The sequence below is a fragment of the Phacochoerus africanus genome, chromosome 6 (genome assembly GCF_016906955.1).
Source record: "Phacochoerus africanus isolate WHEZ1 chromosome 6, ROS_Pafr_v1, whole genome shotgun sequence".
Lineage (NCBI taxonomy): Eukaryota > Metazoa > Chordata > Mammalia > Artiodactyla > Suidae > Phacochoerus > Phacochoerus africanus.
In genome coordinates, this window is record NC_062549.1 from 127,099,339 (window position 1) to 127,118,362 (window position 19,024).

Sequence of the window (19,024 nt, forward strand, 5' to 3'; positions counted from 1 at the left end):
CTTCAAGTGAATTTTCTGCCTACCATGATGATAAATTAATAGCAAACTGTATTTAGGCACCGTTAACCTCTAGGGAGCTCTCGGCCCCGTGCTGCAAAATCTTCACAACATCCTGGGGAAGAGAAGACGGGTGGTTTAACCACCATCTTCCAGAAGCTGGAGTGGTTGGTTGTCCTCTGGGCGGTGACCAGCTGTTTACGGCACAAGCAGAGCCAGATAAGGAGCCAGGAGGCCGAAGCTGCAGGAAAGATCTGAGTGAAACTCTTGGAGACAATGTCTTCAAGAGATTTTCATCCAGGCAGAACTTCCTTGCCTGTGGCTACGATCGTCTTCCAGCAGCAAAGTGAAAAATCTATGTCTCTACAGCATCTACACAGTTTGGCTTAACACCTGGGTGATTCCTTTGGCCGGGTCTCCCCCCGAAACTATTCCAGCCAGGTCTCATGGCAGGCCATTTGGCAGTTGCCCAGGGAAATTTGGAAAAGGCTCCACAGGAGCAGCTTAGCCCATGGTTGAGTGAACGTCAAGCAGCCAACCCAGACCGGGTCTGAAGGCCCAGCACTGCGATGGGTTGGTTTGGGTCCCTGGCCTTGTGAAGCCTGCCCACAGGCTGGGCATGGGTGCGTATGTCTTTAGAGCAGGGGCAGGACCTCCCAAACCTCAGGCTCCTGGGAGAACGACTATAACGAATTATAATCACATGCAGTCGACACTCACCCTGCCGTCCCGTGGCCGCCGTGGTGATCGAGGGGCACGGCTGCCAGCAGGAGCAAAGGGGGCATGGAAGTTGGTGGAAACCGTAGCACCAGCACCACCCCAACTCCTCCCCAACTAGCCCAGCAAGAGGCAGAAGGCAGTGGTGACAGGCACACTGGTCACCAGTGCCATCCCCTCCCCGGCTCCTGAAGGGGACCAGCGGACTTGCTCGACAGGTGTGTTATTTTGGAAAACGCTTCTCACGTTTGCACGTGCCTGCAAGTCACCTGGGCCCCATCCTGTTAAAATGGGAATTTTGATTCGGTAGGTCTTAGGTCCGGCTGCACGGATCAGAGCCCCCACCCACAGAGGCTTAGGCGAAACACAGTTGACTCCTTCTTTACCCAACCTCCTCCTTGAGGCCGCGGGGCCCAGGCTTCTTCCGCCCGGTTGCAAGGCCTCGCCTGGTTTGCTGTCCTGGGCTGCATGGCCTTGGCTGGCCTCGTTCCACGCCCGCAGTGTAACCAGCCAGCCAGGGGAAGCTGCCGGCACAGGCCCTTCTCCTTAAGGGCCCGACCCCAAAGGTGCATCCCGCTCTTCCATTCGCATCGTGTTGGTTAGATCGGTGTCCCTCGGCCCCATGGAGCCCCAAGGCTGGGGGATGTTTTCCTTCATACACATTTTTTTTGGCGCTCCCCGGTGTCCCCTGAAGATCCCATGACCAAGGAGGGAGAGAATGAACATTTGGGGAGGCTGCTGACCGTCTCCGCCACAGTTGGGGACAGAATAAAAATAGCAGAATGTTCCTGAGAACTTACTCTCCGGCAGGCACAGCCCCTTCAATGAATCACACACACACACGAAACACACCCTGCCATTGGGAGGGGTATCCGATTATCCCCACTGATAGGTAAAGACGCGGAGGCTTCGTGAGGTTAAGCTGCCTGGCACGGCCACGCGGCTGAGGTCAAGGCAGGATTCAGATCCAGGCGCTCTCCCTCCAGAGCTCCACGTCTTGGGAGGCAAGACATCAGTGAATCACAGAGCCAGCTTCCCATGTCGGGGGCCCGCAGCCGCGGGAGAGTGGTGGGTCAGAGACAAACCCCTGCAGGGCCAACCAGGCATTTCCAGGAGCAAAAGCTGTCACCCACCTGCGACCATTTAGGCATTGCATTTCCAGAGGTTGGGGTTCAGTCGCTTAGAACTGATTGGGATTGCCTGCCTTCAGACCGTATCAAGGGGGATGAAGACAGGGCGGCTAGTCTTCTTTGGAGGTTGAAGCTGGGCTCATTAGAGGCCTGTATCCCTGCTGTTGGCTGCACGACCGTCTCCCAGGCCAGATTCCAGGGGCGGCTGGCTCGTGGCTCCAGTCTCCTCCCCACCGCCCCCCCAGAGCAGACACCACACGGAGTACCTGGTCCCTTTGTTCCAGGAGAGCCCCAACTGGCCAGGACCACACAGGGCCACTTCTTTGTGTCACAGTCACAAGTTAGAGGACATTTGAAAACTGGTGTCCAGGTTTTTTTTTTCTTTTCCCCCTTCTTTTCATCAAAGGGGCTTTTTGTCAGTACAGCCCTTGTTTGGGGATTCAGCTGATAAAGGGACCATTTTATGGGAATGAATGACGGACGCAAGTGCTGCCAGAGGTCTCAGCGGGCGGACAGCCCTCTGGCTTCTATTCAGCAGGTGAATGGACAGCCAGTGGGCGCTGGTCTCAAGGGCACCCTGCAGTTTGCTCCATCAGCAACTCAGAGTTTAGCTGCTGGCTGAAGTCAGGCCCAGGGCAGGCAGTCAGAGACCATACGAGCCATACTAATGATAAAATGGAAGCCTTCTTCCTTTGTGTATGAAACTTTCTAACGATCAGGACTGCTGACCAGGACTTTCCGAGAACGAACTCTTTCTACCTACTAAGAGATTGCTAAGCTGCGCGACTAAGAACGGGGGTCCCAGCAACCATCGCGGCTCATCCTTCTGATCCCCGGAAAAGCCAAATCCTCTCGGCTGAGCCAAACCGCACATGGGTAGAAAAAAAAGTCAAACAGCCAAACACCAGCCGGATCCTCTCAGCCTCCGGGACGCACAAAGACATGGAACGTTGAAAGCTACTTTAGAATAATTTTCGTCGTATGGTGCTCAAGGGACTTTAGAAAAAGCTATGAAAATACGGGGAAGCCAAACTTATGCATTTTAACGTTGTGTTTTCCCCACGTCTAGAGCATGTGGTGCCAACATAAATTTGTGAAGACATATGGGTTGACGGTATACTTGGGCCTATAATCTCATCCGCTGTTTTACTGAGGCTCTAAGACCCTGTATATTTAAAGTCGGTTAGATGGATCAGCATTCCTGAGAGCGCCTCTTTTAAAATATGGCTATTTGCAAACAGTGGCAAGGAATGTGGCATTTAAATCAATGGACCGTGGCCTCTTCAGAGTTCAAGGAAATCCTTAACGGTTGATAAAGTCAAGAGAAGTTTGGGTAAGACCAGAGAAACCCCTCGATACAGTCTGAAGGCATGCAATACCAATCAGTTCTAAGTGACGGAACCCCAAGCATTGATAAGGAAACAGGTGCCTAAGGGCAGCTGCCAGTGGTCAAGTGGTGGGACGGTCAGACCCTGGCTCCAGTAGGTTGTGAGTGCTGCCACTGTGCCTTCAAAAGCAGCATGCACTTGTTTTAAAGAAGACAGGCTTCCTAGTCCATAAAGCAAGGATCCTAAGATCTGGCCTGTGGATCTCACAAGCAAGGCAGTGTGGCATCCTTCTAAAACACTGTACCAGTCTCTGGGCGTGGCGTCACGATGCAGCAAGAGCAGTGCCCTGTGTGGCTGGTGGAAGGAAAGGTCTAGGAGTGTTTATAGGTAGTGCTGCCCCCTGAAGCTCTTCTTTAACCGACTGCCCCCCCCCCCAAGCCGTTATTCATGCCCAGATTCTGTATACTTTTTTTATTACAATTATAATCAATCATTTGTATTATCTGCCTAATTGATATGCTCTCCCATGCTGTTATAATCCTCCACGGAGCCAAGGGCTGTGACTTATTCCGACAGTGAATCCCCAGTTCCTTGAACTGGAGCGGTGCCAAGCAGGTGCACGAAGTCAACACTGGTGAACACGTCAGCCAAAGCCAAAGGAAGTGAGAGATGCGTACGCAGGAGGGACGCTTACACCACAACTGCGCCACTGTCCTCCAGCTTTTCTAAACTTGGGCCTTTCTAAGCTCGTCTCCTAGCTCAGGTCTTGTAGGAGGAGAGGGGAGTAGCCAGGATGCTGCAGCTGAGGTCAGTTGCTGGGTCAGCCGCGGCGGCCGCAGCCTTTCCCATTAGCGGTAACACCTCTCAAGGGATTCAGAAGCTGTGCGGCAGGCAAAGATTCGCCACCACTTGCGACAGGCCAGGAGCCCCAGAGATCAATTTTGGGGAAGAAAAGCCATCTTCTCGTGTTCTCTGCAAAATCCTTCAAGCCACGCTAAGGTAGGACAGGGGATTATCCAGTGTTTCATTAAGTCAGTCCACTCGTGTATGGAGAAGACACTCCTTTTTCATTCAGGTGCCAAATTGTTCTCTCCTCTTGGAAAAACACCCCTGACGAAAGGCTTATTTCGCACCTGCCAACCAATACCCCAACAGGTGGCAGGGAATTTTCGATTTTCTGAGATGGATTTAGACACTCCGTCAGTTAAATAAAGAAGGAAAAAATCATCGTCCAAAAAATACACTCTGCCAGCATTTTCCTGGACAAACCCCTCCCAGCGCAGGCAAGCACAGGAAGTACGTCCTGTCACAGAAATGCACACAGATGGTCGGTCTTCCAAGGCAATGAACTACAGAGCCTTCCTTCCCCCACAACAGTGAAAAGGGCAAGTAACTGAACGATACCTGCTTTGAATTCGTGGTATCTTCCAAACGGTGATATATTGGAAGGATGGTCACCATTAAGCCATTAAAATTTTTATTTTGGTTGTAATTAAATTTATTTTAAAATAACATTTTCTATTTATTGGCAATGCTATAGTATTGACAGAAAAATGCATCACATAACCAGAACTCCAGACTATGGAAAAACAGCTGTTTGTAAGGAGAGCGTTCTTTTATTTTTTTCTTATTTATTCTTGAAAAAACAAACAAACAAACAAGACTCCCTCAGTGATCTACACACCTTTACTGCATTCCAGGCCTTCGAGAGTGTAAAATCTATAACACGGGATTCTCAGAAGCAGTAGCACCAGTTAAATATCATAAGAAGTGCTTATTTGAGGTGCTTTAAATTAAAACAAAAAATAAATCAATATTTCAGCAAATCTAAATTTACAAGATTGGACCTGATGTGCCTTTAGCGGTCTGAGTTCAAGCAGTATTGCACCAATTAAGCAAAGTCAATCAAGACACCTCCACAAACAAACAAACAAACAAAAACAAAAACAAAAAAAAAAGGTGGTATCGTAAGAAAATGTCAATTTAATCATTTACTTTAGCAGGCAAGCAATTTGTAAACATTCAGTAGCGGCAGCATCCAAGTTACAAACAATTTAAAAAGAAACCAAGATTAGTGATTATAATTTTTCCTTCCCTTTCCCCAAAAGGAAACCAAAAAAAAAAAAAAAAAAGAGAGAGAGAGCGAGCGAGCGAGAGAAAAGATTTGGAAGTGAACGACTTAAAACACTACAAACATGGAACATTCAGTTATGTCTTCTATCAGCCTTCTATGCATCCTCTCTGTGTTGTATTTTTAAGATGTATCTACTCCTAAAATGCATGATCTTGCAACAACGGGTACATCTGCAGTCTAGGGAGTTATTCCTGCACACGGATGTGCACGTGTTGTCTCAGTTTAAATGCCATTTGCGAAGGGAATGTTTATGTCTTGATTCAACGCTTCTTTGACTTCGAGCGGCAGGGTGTCAAAAAGGTGACCTTCCACCACCAGGCCGCCTTTCTTGAGCAGGCGACACTGGCCCAGCTGGGCTGGCAGGCGGTCCAAGCAGTTCCCCTTCAGCTCCAGCTGAGTGAGCTGGGAGAGCTGACCGACCTGGTCTGGGAGGGAGGTGAGGCAGTTCTGCCCCAGGTTCAAGGTCCTCAACTTCCCGCATTTAAACAACTGTTTGGGCAGAGTCTCCACTTTGTTGCCCGTGAGATGCAAGTGCTGCAGGTTCTGAAGCAATCCTATTTCGATCGGGATCGCGGAAATGCTGTTATAGCTGACATCCAAGCATCGGAGCTTCTGTAAACTGAACACCGCCACCGGCAGCGACTCCAGCTTGTTGTTGGAGAAATAAAGGGACTCCAGGTTTTTGACGTGGGTGATGGAGGGCGGGATGGTCACGATTTTGTTATGCCACAGTTTTAAACACGTCAGTCGTTTTAAGTGCTGGAAACTGATGATTTCTTCGATGGTGCGGATGTTATTGGACTTCAGGTCTAGTTCCTGCAAGTTGGAGAGGCTGAAAATAGCGTGTGGGATTCTCTCGAGCTCACAGTTCTGGAGCTCCAGCTCGGCGACATTCATCATTTTCTTAAGGCTGTTCAGTACCAGGAGTTTGGTGCCGTCGTTGTGAATGACTAGCTTGGTGAGGTGCGGGGCCACGTCGGTGATGTTGGAGGGGACTTTGGTCAAGTTGCTCTTCACCTGGAGGACCCTCAGGTGCCGCAGCTCTCGCAGAGACTCCAGGCCGATCATCTTGTTGTTCTCCGAGTTCAGGTTGCCCACCAGGTAGAGCTCGCGCAGGTTTTTGAGCAGGTACACCCAGGCGGGGATCTCCGCCACGTCGGTGAACTTCACGTGAAGGCACCTCAAGTGATCGCGGAGGAAGCTGAACGCGGTCTGCTCCACCTTGGCGGGGCAGTGGCAGAGGTGCAGCTCTTGGAGGTTGGTCATCTGCGAGATCTTGGCGGGAATCTTCGCTTCGGGGATCAGCTCGAGCCTCAGCACGTCCAGGTCCGTGAGGTCAAAGACCGCATCGGGCACGCCCGACAGCATGAAGAGGTGCAGCTCCTGCTTGTCCTGGGCGTTGCGGGACACGTGCTGCCGCAGCTTCTCAAATGTCCACTCGTGGTTCAAACTGATTTCCCTCAGTTTATTTTCACTGACTTCCGACAGGAACACACCGAACCGCTTGGAATAGAGCTGGTCGTACTGGTCGACCATGTGCAGCAGGAAGGCGAAGTCGTTTTTGACGTCCGGAATGTCGCTGAAGCTGCTCTCCTCTCGGACCTTTTCAAACGAGTATTCCTTCAGAGGTATCCGGAACAGCCAGAAGAGCGTGTAGAGGCAGATGAAACCGTAGACGCAGATAATGGATATGTAGCTGATGAGCAGCTTTTTCAGCATGTAGGCCATGTTGTGCGTGCACTCGAACACCTCGTAACCGGTCAGGTGCTCCACCTTGGGCTTGCACACGTGCTCGAAGCTGATGGCGTTGACGAAGTTGGCCGTGTAGCAGAGGATGAAGATGAACTTGGCCGTCTTGATGACTGTCTGGACCACGTAGAGTTTGTAGATCAGGTCGCTGTCCTCCACGTGCGCCCGGAACTTCCTCACTTTCTCAAACAGGGCTTTGGCCTGCTCCCCGTCCTTTTTGTCCAGGATGGTCATGCTGGGGACTTCGATCACGGGCTTCTCGGCCGAGAACTTGAAGCCGGTCTTGTTGATCATCGGGGTGCTGGCGCTGGGGCTGCCCTCGTCGCTGCTGGTGGACACGTGCTTCGGCAGCGCCTGGGCGCCCGTCATCCTCTGCTTGTTCTCCTCCGAGTCCTCGCACGCCGTCTCGGACAGCGCCTTGGTCGTCCAGGGAGACTCGAAGCACTTGCCTAAGATGGAAACAAAGTGCTCCACCTTCGAGCACGTCTTGGGGTATTTGAACCAGAAGTTGCTGCTGACCATGAGAATGATCGTGTGTATGAGGGCCAGGTATGGGAAGTACTTAGAATACCACGGCAGGGCCAGGTGGTAGCACATCTGATTGATAAATACATACTGCTGGAAATCCAAGTTTGTTTTTCGGCCGGTTGGGTCTTTCTTCTCTTTCTTGGCCTCCTGGCCCGGACCCGGGGAGTCTGTGGGAGGGTGTGTGGATCTGAGAGGTATGTCAGGTGTCACAGCGGACGTGCCGAAGGAAATCTCGTGTGTCGTCTGCACGTCTTGGTCTTGGTCTGCGGTGGGCTCCATCGGCGGGACGCTGGTGGTGACGTCGGTGTTCCCGGGTGACGTGTGTGCCTTTGAACTTACAGGAGATGGTAACACTGGCAAGCAGACCACCTGATCTTTGGTGAGTTGCATGGTTCCTGCAAAGATGGCTACCATCAGCATCACGACAGCCAGGTAATCCATGAACACGTCCCACCATGGCTTCAGGATTCGGTACGTTGGCTGAATGTCATTAAGTGAAGCAACTTCCGCAAGGGTAAACATTCCTAGAAGACAGGCAAACAAAAGGCATTATCACAGAGACGCCAGTGAAAGCGTTAGAGGAGAAAGTACTTTCTTCTTCTAGTTTCTTCTTCTGGCTTCTCCAACCAGCCATTTCTCCTTTGTGTTCTGTTCCTCCTACACACTGTGTCCTCTACCCGGGTCCCTTCTCCCCCACTTCCCTTCACGAGGCTGCCGCCTCTCCCAGGAAGCCCTCCCTGATCCCTAGTCTGGGTGAGGTGGTTCTCTGATGGGCTCCCACAGCACTCTGTCCGTCTGTCCATCACAGCCCTCATCACACTGCGGGAGGACCAGCTGTTCACTTGTCTGATCCCCGGGAGATTGGAAGTGCCGTGGGGACAGGATGACGTCCACCTTCCCGACTGCCATACGGCCGTGCCTGACCCCGAGGTGATGCTCAGTCAGCGAGAGACTTCCTGGGGTCTTGACCGCCTTCACCATCAGCATCGTCAGCATCGACATCCCTCAAGAACATTTATTCCCGGCCTACAGACAGTGTTGGGCAGAAGAGCATTTTATCAAACCTAACCGCCACCCCACAGCAACCTGGGCCCATGGAAGAATAAAAACTCTAGGCTCGCCTTCAGCATAAACATCGAGGACCACCCAGCAAAGAAACTGAGGGATCTTTGCAATGAGTGGTATTTCGCCGCCAGCAAAGCTTCAACGGTAGCTTTCCAGCACCTTGCACTTGGGACGGGTTTTGATTCCAGAGGAGAGAAGAGGAGGAAGGAGGGGTCAAAGGTGCAGGCAGACAGCACAGCACCAAAGCCCTGTAGCTTCGTACCGACTCCGAACGGTTCCCCAGCTCAGCCCCGCACATCCCCGCAGGGGAGTCAGTGCCCGAACCACCACCACCAGCACGCAGACTCCAGCCTCAGAAGGCTCCTCTCCTCCAGCACGCTGTCCACACTGCTGCTCCCACCAAGGGGTCTTGCACCCCCTCCCCACTTCCTCCAGCCTGCTGCCTTTCTTCCCTTTCTGTTGAACTCTGACTTATTCCTTAAGTCCCAGCTTAAGCACTTCCTCTGCCGAGGCTCCTATCCCACTGTTGAAAAATAATGTTTCCAGCGCTGGTGTCTTCAACTCGAGCTTGAGCTCCTCGTGGGCAGAGACTACCTCTTTTTCACCTTTGCATCGATCACGTCCTCCCCTCTCCCCTGAAGGAGAGAAGCCCTCAGTAGGGATGGTGAGGACGACAACAATGGTGACACCTTATTTCCGTCGACCAAGCAGTGTCCCTGCTTTTATACGGAGGGCATTCCCGAAAATGTAGTATGATGCTGATTATATAACTCACGTCCAGAACATGTCTAGTTTATACATAGAATTAGACATATCACACATGATTTTTGTTGCCATGTACTTATTAATTCTAATTTCAGCATAGTTCAGATCCCACTGATACCTGTGTATTCGTCCTATGCTCTACTATTGCCAAACAGGGCAAAGGAGAGAAGAACCAACAGACAGGGGAGGATGAAATTCTCAAATCCTTCCCTGAAATAAGTCAAGGGAGAACCAGGTAAAGTCCATGAAGAGGTCACAAGCCACCTGCTCGCCACACATAATGCTTCCCAACAGTCAGTGAGCACTTGCGTGCGGGTAACACCATGCCCGGTCCAGACACCCAAAATTCATAGGGGTAAAGAAAATAAATACTTTGGATGTGGAAGGAGAAGGAACGGTTCTGTTTGTTCCACCAGAAGGACAAAACTGAGCCATTACTGAGAAAGTCCTTACCAAAAAACAGCCTGGAGGAAACGCAAACAGAAAAAGACACATAACGGGCAAATGGTCCAACTGGCTCCTAAAAAGAGAGCCTGCAGCGAACAGACCTTGATAAAGGATCCAGAGAAAGCCATCCCAAGCTCAGAACTAGGCGCCGGGTGGAACCTTGATAATCCTAACTTCATCCCGTTCTCCAGGCAACCGTGGGCTTTCTCGAGGCAGCTTTATTTGCATCTCTAAATCCCCTGCTTCTTTCCATGGCTCAGAAAGACCTCTCAGACCCCAACTGGCCCTTTTCATTGATGTTCTCCCGCATGTAATCTGTGTCTCTACGGCGTCCCTGGCACATGCCTTGAACCGGGCTAAAGAAAGAACGGGAACAAGGACAGAGTGCCCTGACACCCTGAGCACTTTCCATGGACCCGCTGCCTGCCACCTTCCCTGCCAGGCATCTCTGGGACAGAAAGCCTCCGCATCACAAACCCGTGGGCGTCTGCTCTGGACACGGACAGCTGGGAGCCTCCCGGTTTTTACTCCTGGTTGGTAAAGGCCGCAAGAAAGCATCTGAGCACCTTGCCCGGGGGCTCATCTTACTAACTCTCAGAACACGGCTGGCGGTTAGGAAAAGATACTCAGTACGAATACTGTATACCTTAGACAGGTGGCTTATTTCATTTAAAAGGCCACTTGGCCGTTTGTGAAGCCATCCTGACCATCAAAACCAAAAACGTCGGCAGAGCTAGACAACAGGTGCTCATGACCTTCTGGACTGTGAGCTCCATCGGTCTGTCTGGCTGGCTGGCTCCCTTTCTCCCTCCACCTGGGTTCGGATTCCTCACCTAAAGGAAGAAGGGCTGCTTTTATCCGCAAGCCCCCAGGGCCTGGACATAGGACAGGCACGTAATAAAGAACGGAATGAATCACGCAGCCCTGTAACCGCCGTCTGGGGAGGGCGCAGAAGACACGGAGCCTGGGAGCCAAAGGCTGTCACTCTTACAGTGACACAGAAGGTCACTCTTCGTTACACCAGAGTCAGAATGATCCGCCCTGACAGGCCTTCTTCAATGTCCAGATGGAAAGCCCTACACGATTCTTCTGAACAGGTTATTCTGAAGGTAACTCTTTCTGAGACACCATCTGCACAGCGTCTGGCTTATAATTTTCCACAGGAAAACAAAAGACGAAGAAAGTTCGGGCACACCCTCCCCGGGACAGGAGAGTGGGATCCGATTCCTGACGGAGAACAAGTGGAAAGCCGGCGGGAACTCTGGGGCAGAGAGGGACGAGCACCAATTCAGCACAGAGCCGAGCGATGGGAAAGGCGGGGGCAGCGCCAGAGACATCAAGGAAGCCGCCAGGGTCTCGGGCCTCCCTGCGCGTCCTCATGGGGGTTTGCAGCCCTTCCCAACGGGCAACGGATGCCGAAGTCCTACCGTCTCCCACTGGGTGTGCGCAGCCTACAGGAGTCCTGAAACCCTGACCTCAGAGTACTTGCCAACTGATGAGCAAGGGCCCAGAGCAAGGGGAGTGCTTAATAAAATCAGCCACTGTTATTATTCACTGTGCTGAATAAAAATGAGGCGCTTCCTGAAAAGAACCCTATAAAAATACCTCTTCGCCACTAGGTGCAGAGAGACGTTTCTCTTTCCCCATCACTGCCGTTAAGAAACGGCTGTGCATCCCCGAGTCCGCCCCTTGCTGTGGCTGCAGAAGTTCAGCTGCGTGTCGCATGTGCATTATAAACCCTCGCTCCCAGCCTGAGTCTTGGCTTACGCATCCCTCCATCCGGAAAGGCAGACTGGTCTAGCCAAGAGGTGACACGGGGCACGTTCCTGGAGGGCCCTGGTGAGCGAAGCCAGACCCCCGCCTTTCCCTCGGAGAGGAGTGTCCGTATAACTGGACACAGACCACGGTCAACTGAGAAGAGCTCCGAGAATGCAGGGCACTCGGGCTTCGGGACCCTCCATGTCACAGGCCCCGGCCTGCACCTGCTTTTCGGGCGGCAGCGTTGTGTTCTTTTTCTCCAAGAGGCTCCCCCACACCCCAGTTCAGACTCCAGAAAACCCAGACACCCTCCCTGCTTGTCTGAGATCAGGCAGGTGGACAACAAGGGTTTTCTCTCCGGTCTGCCAGGCCCAGGCGGAGGAGGCCGTGTGACGGAGGGAGAACTGAGCAAAAGGGACGATTTCCGGGCAAACAGGCCACAGAGGTAACAACAGGCCTCCACGGACTGCACGGGAGGGTGCAGGCGAGAAGGGGGACCCGATGCCTCCGAAACGTCTGCGACGTCACCTCTTCATTGCTCCAAACCCACATCCGTTTATATGAGTTTACTGTAGCTGGACCTTTTCTCTTAAAAGCCCTTCGAACCTCTTTTTTTGCTCTCTCTCATCCATTGGCCAGAATCCTTTATTCTTTCCTTTTTTTCAAAGCCTTTTAAGAAGTAGGCAGATTATGTGTAAGAAATGAAAAGAAATATAAGCCCTCATATGTTTGGCTATGAAACCTGTAAGCCCAGAGAGTCTGAAAAACAGGGGTGTTATCAACACAGAGAGGACGGCTGGCCGTCTCCTTCCAGTACATCTCGGGTGAGGCACCGTTTTAAAGCCAAAGTCAGTTTGTCTTCATCTGCACTCGGAGAACACACATACGACGTACTGACCTGTACAAGCTCATGTGCAACATTACCAAAAGGGAGCCAGCACATAATTCTGTAAGAATCCTACAGTCAGAGCCTGTGATTATTCATGTGAATAAAATCTGGTTTCTCGGATAAACTAATATTGAGAACAGTAAAAAAAAAAAAATAAATAATAATAATCCTCCATTATGCTTTGAGGTGGTATAATTGTGCATGGATGATTTCATATTTTTACTGTATATATACCTTTACTGGCGAGCCTTGTCATGTGTGGAATTTTTGTTTCCTGTTGCTGTCTTTTCTTTTCTGCTAGAGAAGTTTCTTTAGTATTTGTTGTAAGGCTGGTTTGGTGTTGCTGAATTCTCCCAACATTTGCTTATCTGTGAAGGTTTTGATTTCTCCTTCAAATCTGAATGAGAACCTTGCTGGGTAGAGTCATCTTGGTTGGAGGATTTTTCCTTTCATCATGTTAAGTACATGTTAAGTGCAGAGTTTCTGCTGAAAAATCTGCCGATAACCTTATCGGGGTTCCCTTGTATGTTACTTGTTTCTTTTCCCTAGCTGCTTTCAAGATTTTCTCTTTGTCTTTAATGTTGGTCAGTTTGATTAATATGTATCTCGGTGTATTCCTCCTTGGGTTTATTTTATATGGAGCTCGTTGTGCTTCCTGGATTTGAGTGAGGGGTTCCTTTCCCATGTTAGGGAAGTTTTTGGCTATTATCTCTTGGAATATTTTTTCTGTCCCCTTTTCTCTCTCTTCTCCCTCTGGCACCCCTATAATACGGATGTTGGTACATTTCACGTTGTCCCAGAGTTCTCTGAGACTCTCTTCATTTGTTTTCAATCTTCTTTCTCTTTTCTGTTCTGCATCCATAATTTCCACTAATCTGTCCTCCACCTCACTTATTCGTTCTTCTGCCTCCTGTATTCTGCTGTTAGCTGCTTCTAGTGAGTTTTTTATTTCAGTTATTGTATTTTGCATCTCCTCTTGTTTAAGTTTTATATCTTGTATCTCTTTGCTCAGTGTTTCCTGCAAGTTATCCATTTTTGCCTCCAGTTTATTTCCAATGTCTTGCATCATCTTCAGCATCAACAGTCTAAAGTCCTTTTCCTGGAGGCTGAGAATCTCATCATTTAGCTGATTTTCTGGGTTTTTTTCTTTCTCCCTCATCTGAGTTATAGTTCTCTGTCTTTTCATTTTTATAGGTTTTTGGTGTGGTGACCTTTTTACAGATAATAGAGTTGTAGCCTCTCTTACTTCTGGTATCTGCCCCCCTTGTGGCTGAAGTTGGTGTGGGGGCTTGCTGTAGGCTTCCTGATGGGAGGGGCTGATGCCTGCCCACTGGCAGGTGGAGCTGATTCTAATCCCTCTGGTGGGTGGAGCTTTGTCTCCGGATGGGATTAGAGGGGGGTCTTTAGGCAGACTGTTTACTGAGGGGCGGGGCTGTGATCCCACTTGGATTATTGTTTGCCTTGGGGCTTCTCAGCATTGATGCTGACGGGTGGGGCCGGATTTTCCCAAAATGGCTACCTCCAGAGAAGTGAATATTCCCAAGAGCTTTGCTTCCAGTGTCCTTCCCCCACAACAAGCCACATTCACCTCTGTTTTCCCAGGAGGTCCTCCAAGAACTGCAGTCAGGTTTGACCCAGATTCCTATGGAGACTTTGCTTTGCCCTGAGACCCAGTACATGTGAAAATCTATGTATGCCTTTTAAGAATGGGGTCTCCATTTCCCCCCGTTCCCTGGAGCTCCTGTGCACAAGCCCCACTGGCCTTCAATGCCAGATGCTCCAGGGGGTCTTTCTCCCAGTGCCAGATCCCCGCACGTGGGAGTTTGTTGTGGGGCTCAGAACTCTCACTCCTGTAGGTGAGCCTCTGTGAACCAGTTAGTTTCCAGTCTGTAGGGCTTCCCACCCGGGAGGTATGGGGTTGCTTATATCACGTAATTGCCCCTCTTACCTCTTGATGTGGCCTCCTCTTTGTCTTCTGGTGTAGGATATCTTTTTTAAGGTTTCCAGTTCCCTTGGTTGCAGATTGCTCAGCCTTTAGTTGTGAATTTTCTTGTTTTTAGGAGAGAAGTTGAGCTCCAGTCCTTCTATTCCACCATCTTAATCCCATCTCCTCATGTTTTTGGGAAAGAGGCCCTAAACCATCAAAAGCTGGTCCAACTGGGAGTTCTGAGTGGCGCAGACGCAGGCGCAGGCGTGGGTTGCCCATTATACCTTTTAGGGAAGATGGGAAAGGCAGCCCAGTTTGACTCCTCACTGTATTTTCTTTAGGTCAATATGAAAGTGAATTGAGTTGCCACTGTGGCTCAGTGGAAACGAACCTGACTAGTATCCATGAGGATTGGGGTTCCATCCCTGGCCTCACTCAGTAGGTTAGGGATCCAAAATTGTCACAAGCTGTGGTGTAGGTTGAGGACTCAGCTCCGATCTGGCATTGCTGTGGCTGTGGCATAGGTCAGCAACCCCAGCTAGGATTGGACCCCTAGCCTGGGAACCTCCACATGCTGCACCTAGGGCCCTAAAGCAAAACAAACAAAAAAAGAGTTGTTATTTATAAATAAACAATAGCCAAACAGTGGGGTAGCCATAAAGCTAAGGCAAAAATATCAGGGGTAACAGTATGAGGACAAAACCAAGTACTTTGAACTTGTACAAAGATACTCCAGAAATAGCATAATGTATGCCCACGTGATCTAGAGTCATCTTCTACTGAGATAATCGTTTAAAACAGAGCCCAATTCTTAACCAGTTGGGAGCATGATGGATAAGCGCGTGGCGAACGCAGTGAGCCTGCCTGAGACTTCATCCCGCCTCCACCTCTTGGCAATTCATCTGTGAAACGGGAGCACAAACAACGCCTCCCATCACTCGCTGAGTCACCTTGGGCCTTTGTTCTCCTGTCCATGGGATGGAGAGAGAGCATCCCTGTGACTAGATACACAAATCGCCCAGAGTGATGCTGAGCACGCAGTAGGCATGCTGGCCGGATGTTCCATCCTGAGCACGGGCCCCAGCCGTCCAAAAATGGGGGAGGTGGGAGCCCCGAGGGAACCCCAGGCTTGAAATGTGGTGGCCACAGAGAGGAAAAGTGACCACAAAGGCTTTGGGGGTGAAAATACAATTAACGAAGAAAAAAAAAGAAAAGAAGATGGAGAAAACGAAGATCAGGATGGTTGACTTCAAGAGAATAGATAGAAAACGGGTCAAATACTGCAGCAGTGAAGGACAACGAAAACTCAGAAAAACCATTCTTGGCCTTTGACAACCTAATCTGTGATAGCGGAATTCTCATCACCATTAGAAGCTCTCTTAGGGCTGACTGGACTCCCCCAAAGCGTTAGCCTTTTAGAGGAGTGCAAACAAAGCCTTCTTTTAGAATTAGTCCTGACAAATTGCTGCACTTGGCAGCATATTACTTCTGTCCTCCTTCAAAGGAATGGTTTATTCATATTCAACGGACTTGATGTTGCTTCTGAGGACTTAGCAACTTTGCGTAGCTCTTGGAAAAATTACAAGTGATCTTTAGAAAAGCAGGTCTGCCAGGATGTTTAACTGGAAGCCTTTCGCTGGCAAAGATGTCCAGGGAATTTATGCTCTTTTCCTTTTCCCCCAATTAGAACCAACGCATGGAGTTTGAACGGAGAGCCACAGTCATGATGCTCTAATTTATAACATTTCCGCCGTTACAAAGAATGAGTGCAACTGTAACATGGAGTCACAAGTGAGCAGTCCACAGTCTGTAGAAATCCCTAAACCTTTTTGTATTGGGAAGGTACATAATTACTTTACCAACACAGAAATCGCTTTAATTAAAATCAGCATACTTCATAATTCAGTATGCTATGACGTATTTTAGATGAGCTTCTTTGAAGATTACATTGAGATCTCCGACCTTGGAGATTTTTGGCTATTTACTTTCTGCTAAGCATGACATCTACTTAATTCTGAAAAAGTGACCCAGGATAACATTGCTTAAAAAAAAAAATCTGTTACATACTCAAGTGCCAAAGGGGCCAATGCATTTGTTCAAGTATCTGCTTGCTTCCGTCTTTTTTAGGGCCACGCCAGCGGCACATGGAGGTTCCCAGGCTATGGGTGGCATTGGAGCTGTAGCCACCAGCCTACGCCACAGCCACAGCCACACGGGATCCGAGCCGGGTCTGGGACCTACACCACAGCTCATGGCAACACCCGATTCTTAACCCACTGAGTGTGGCCAGAGATTGAACCTGTGTCCTCAGGGATGCTGGTGAGATTCATTTCCGCTGAGCCAGTATCTGCTTTCTAATGGCAGAGATCATTAGAGGTGCTTTCCAGCTTGGGTCACGCTGCAGCCCACAGAGAAGAAGACATTTTGACATGCCTTTGGGTAAACCCAAGGCAGGAAACACAACCAGACCCGAGGCTTTCCGCTCTGCCCAAACGAAGTGATGTTTCAGCCCTCTGGTACCCATTCCTAGGACATCCGCTGGGAATTCCAGACTAAAGTATCAGAGATTGGATGTCAGCTAAGGTGCACATCCTTCAGTGACCGCGTGTATCCTCCTGAGGTGTGGTCCTTTCTGGAGTGATTCAACACCATCCTCCTTGCGTTCTCTCAAGAGCCCCCCAGGTAAAAACAGATCATGACAATCGAGAGCCAATGTGCTCATCTGTATAGTTTCCCAGGCAATCATCAGAACTAATCATTAGACAGAGCCTCCTGTCTGGCTGATAGCCTGAGGTAGAGGCTGCTAATGGTAGGATTGAGAGTGGCTGTGCTGGGCATTAGGGATTTGTAGTTGAAGAGAACTTATCTTGCCTGTCAGAGAAGACTTCAGGAAACCTCTGCTGTCACGAAGCCATCAAGTTCATGCCATTTACATTTTCAACAAATATTTGGTTTAGGTAATGCGATCAGTATCAAGAACATATACATATGGAGCAAGATAGACACAGTCCCTGTGTTTCCAGAGTTTAAAGATCTGTCCACGCCTACCTGAAGGATTCTGGAAAAGCCGAAGCATGAACCACTGCACCATTCTGCCCAGAACTATTTAGGCTAAACAGCCCTAATCGGAAATGACATCAAAGTAAGACTATGACTCTCAAGAAAACTGCAACAGCCGAGACCAGCAACATGCAACGAACATAAACATGAAGTTCACCTTATGAAATGGACAAGTTCTGATAGTGACAAATACTACAAGCTGAGACGCCAGGATAAGATATAACCGGAGCGCTCCCAGAAAAGCCAGGAGTTTTCACTCTAAGGATAAGCCACACGGACTGGACATGTCTGATATCATGGGAGGTGGATGTGGAAACACGTCTACATGGTTTTTTAGGCAAAAAATCTGGAGACACATCCTATCCTAGATGTTTCACGCCAGAGTCAATTCAAAGTCACCAATGTCTCAGGCTGGTCTTTACCACTCCCTGAATGGGAGCTGACCATCTATCACAGTAGCAGGTTCCACAGTGCAATTCCTTCCTAGTAAGAAATCTAGAATCCAGGAGTTCCCGTTGTGACGCAGTGGTTAACGAATCTGACTAGGAACCATGAGGTTGCAGGTTCCATCCCTGGCCTTGCTCAGTGGGTGAAGGACCCGGCGTTGCCATGAGCTGTGGTGAAGGTTGCAGACACGGCTCGGATCCCATGTTGCTGTGGCTCTGGTGTAGGCCGGTGGCTGCAGCTCCGATTCAACCCCTAGCCTGGGAACCTCCATATGCCATGGGTGTGGCCCAAGAAACGGCAAAAAGACAAAAAAAAAAGAAAGAGAAATCTAGAATCCAAAAAAAGAAAAGGAAGAGGAGGAAATAGACACAGACACAAACCATCTAAAGAACATTTCTCATACTTTCTGCCATTCGGATTTCAGGAGAAAATGATATCTGTACTGAATAAAGTGGGAACAGTGCTGAGCGGTGCCCTGCACAGTGGGCTGAGGTTCTGCATTTCGGCAAACAGCAACTTATGCTGGCACCTGCGTGCCATGCCACACCAGCCGAGAAACTGACCCAAATTATGCAGCTCGTTGATGCGTGATGTTTATTTACGCATCTGAGAGCGAAGCCCGGCAGGGTGAAAGGCAGACGATGGCAGGATGGAAGATAACGCCAGAGAACGGGAATCCGTCAACCTCAGCTTTCAGAAAACTTTCTGAAGATGGTGATAAAAGGCTACCTGAAGTTATAGTGAATGTGCAAACATAAACACAGAGACGAAAAATCGCAGAGGGAAATTCCAGGCTCCAGGCATTACTCTGTGTATATGCTCATGTATCAGAGGCCAATGACCACAAATGCATCAGGTCAGGCTAAGAGCTAGAAAACTGCCCCTTCTATTTAAATTTATATTTTTTGGCATTGATTTATTCATTTATGGCTGCACCCGCGGCATATGGAGGTTCCCAGGCTAGGGGTGGAATCGGAGCTGCAGCTGCAGGCCTACACCACAGCCACAGCAACAAGGGATCCAAGCCACATCTGCAATCTACACCACAGCTCATGGCAACACCGGATCCTTAACCCACTGAAT

General features: G+C 49.7%; 1 protein-coding gene across 4 annotated transcripts in view; it reads right to left on the minus strand.

Annotated features, from left to right (window-relative positions):
* Positions 1–4,840: 4,840 nt before the first annotated feature.
* LRRC8D (leucine rich repeat containing 8 VRAC subunit D) overlaps positions 4,841–19,024 on the minus strand; it is a 108,020-nt gene continuing 93,836 nt past the window's right edge. For all 4 annotated transcript variants that reach the window (XM_047785339.1, XM_047785342.1, XM_047785340.1 and 1 more), the window contains exon 2: positions 4,841–8,107. In XM_047785339.1, coding sequence (XP_047641295.1) covers positions 5,529–8,105 — 2,577 coding nt within the window. In that variant the 5' untranslated portion in view covers positions 8,106–8,107 and the 3' untranslated portion in view covers positions 4,841–5,528. The remainder of the gene's footprint in view (positions 8,108–19,024) is intronic.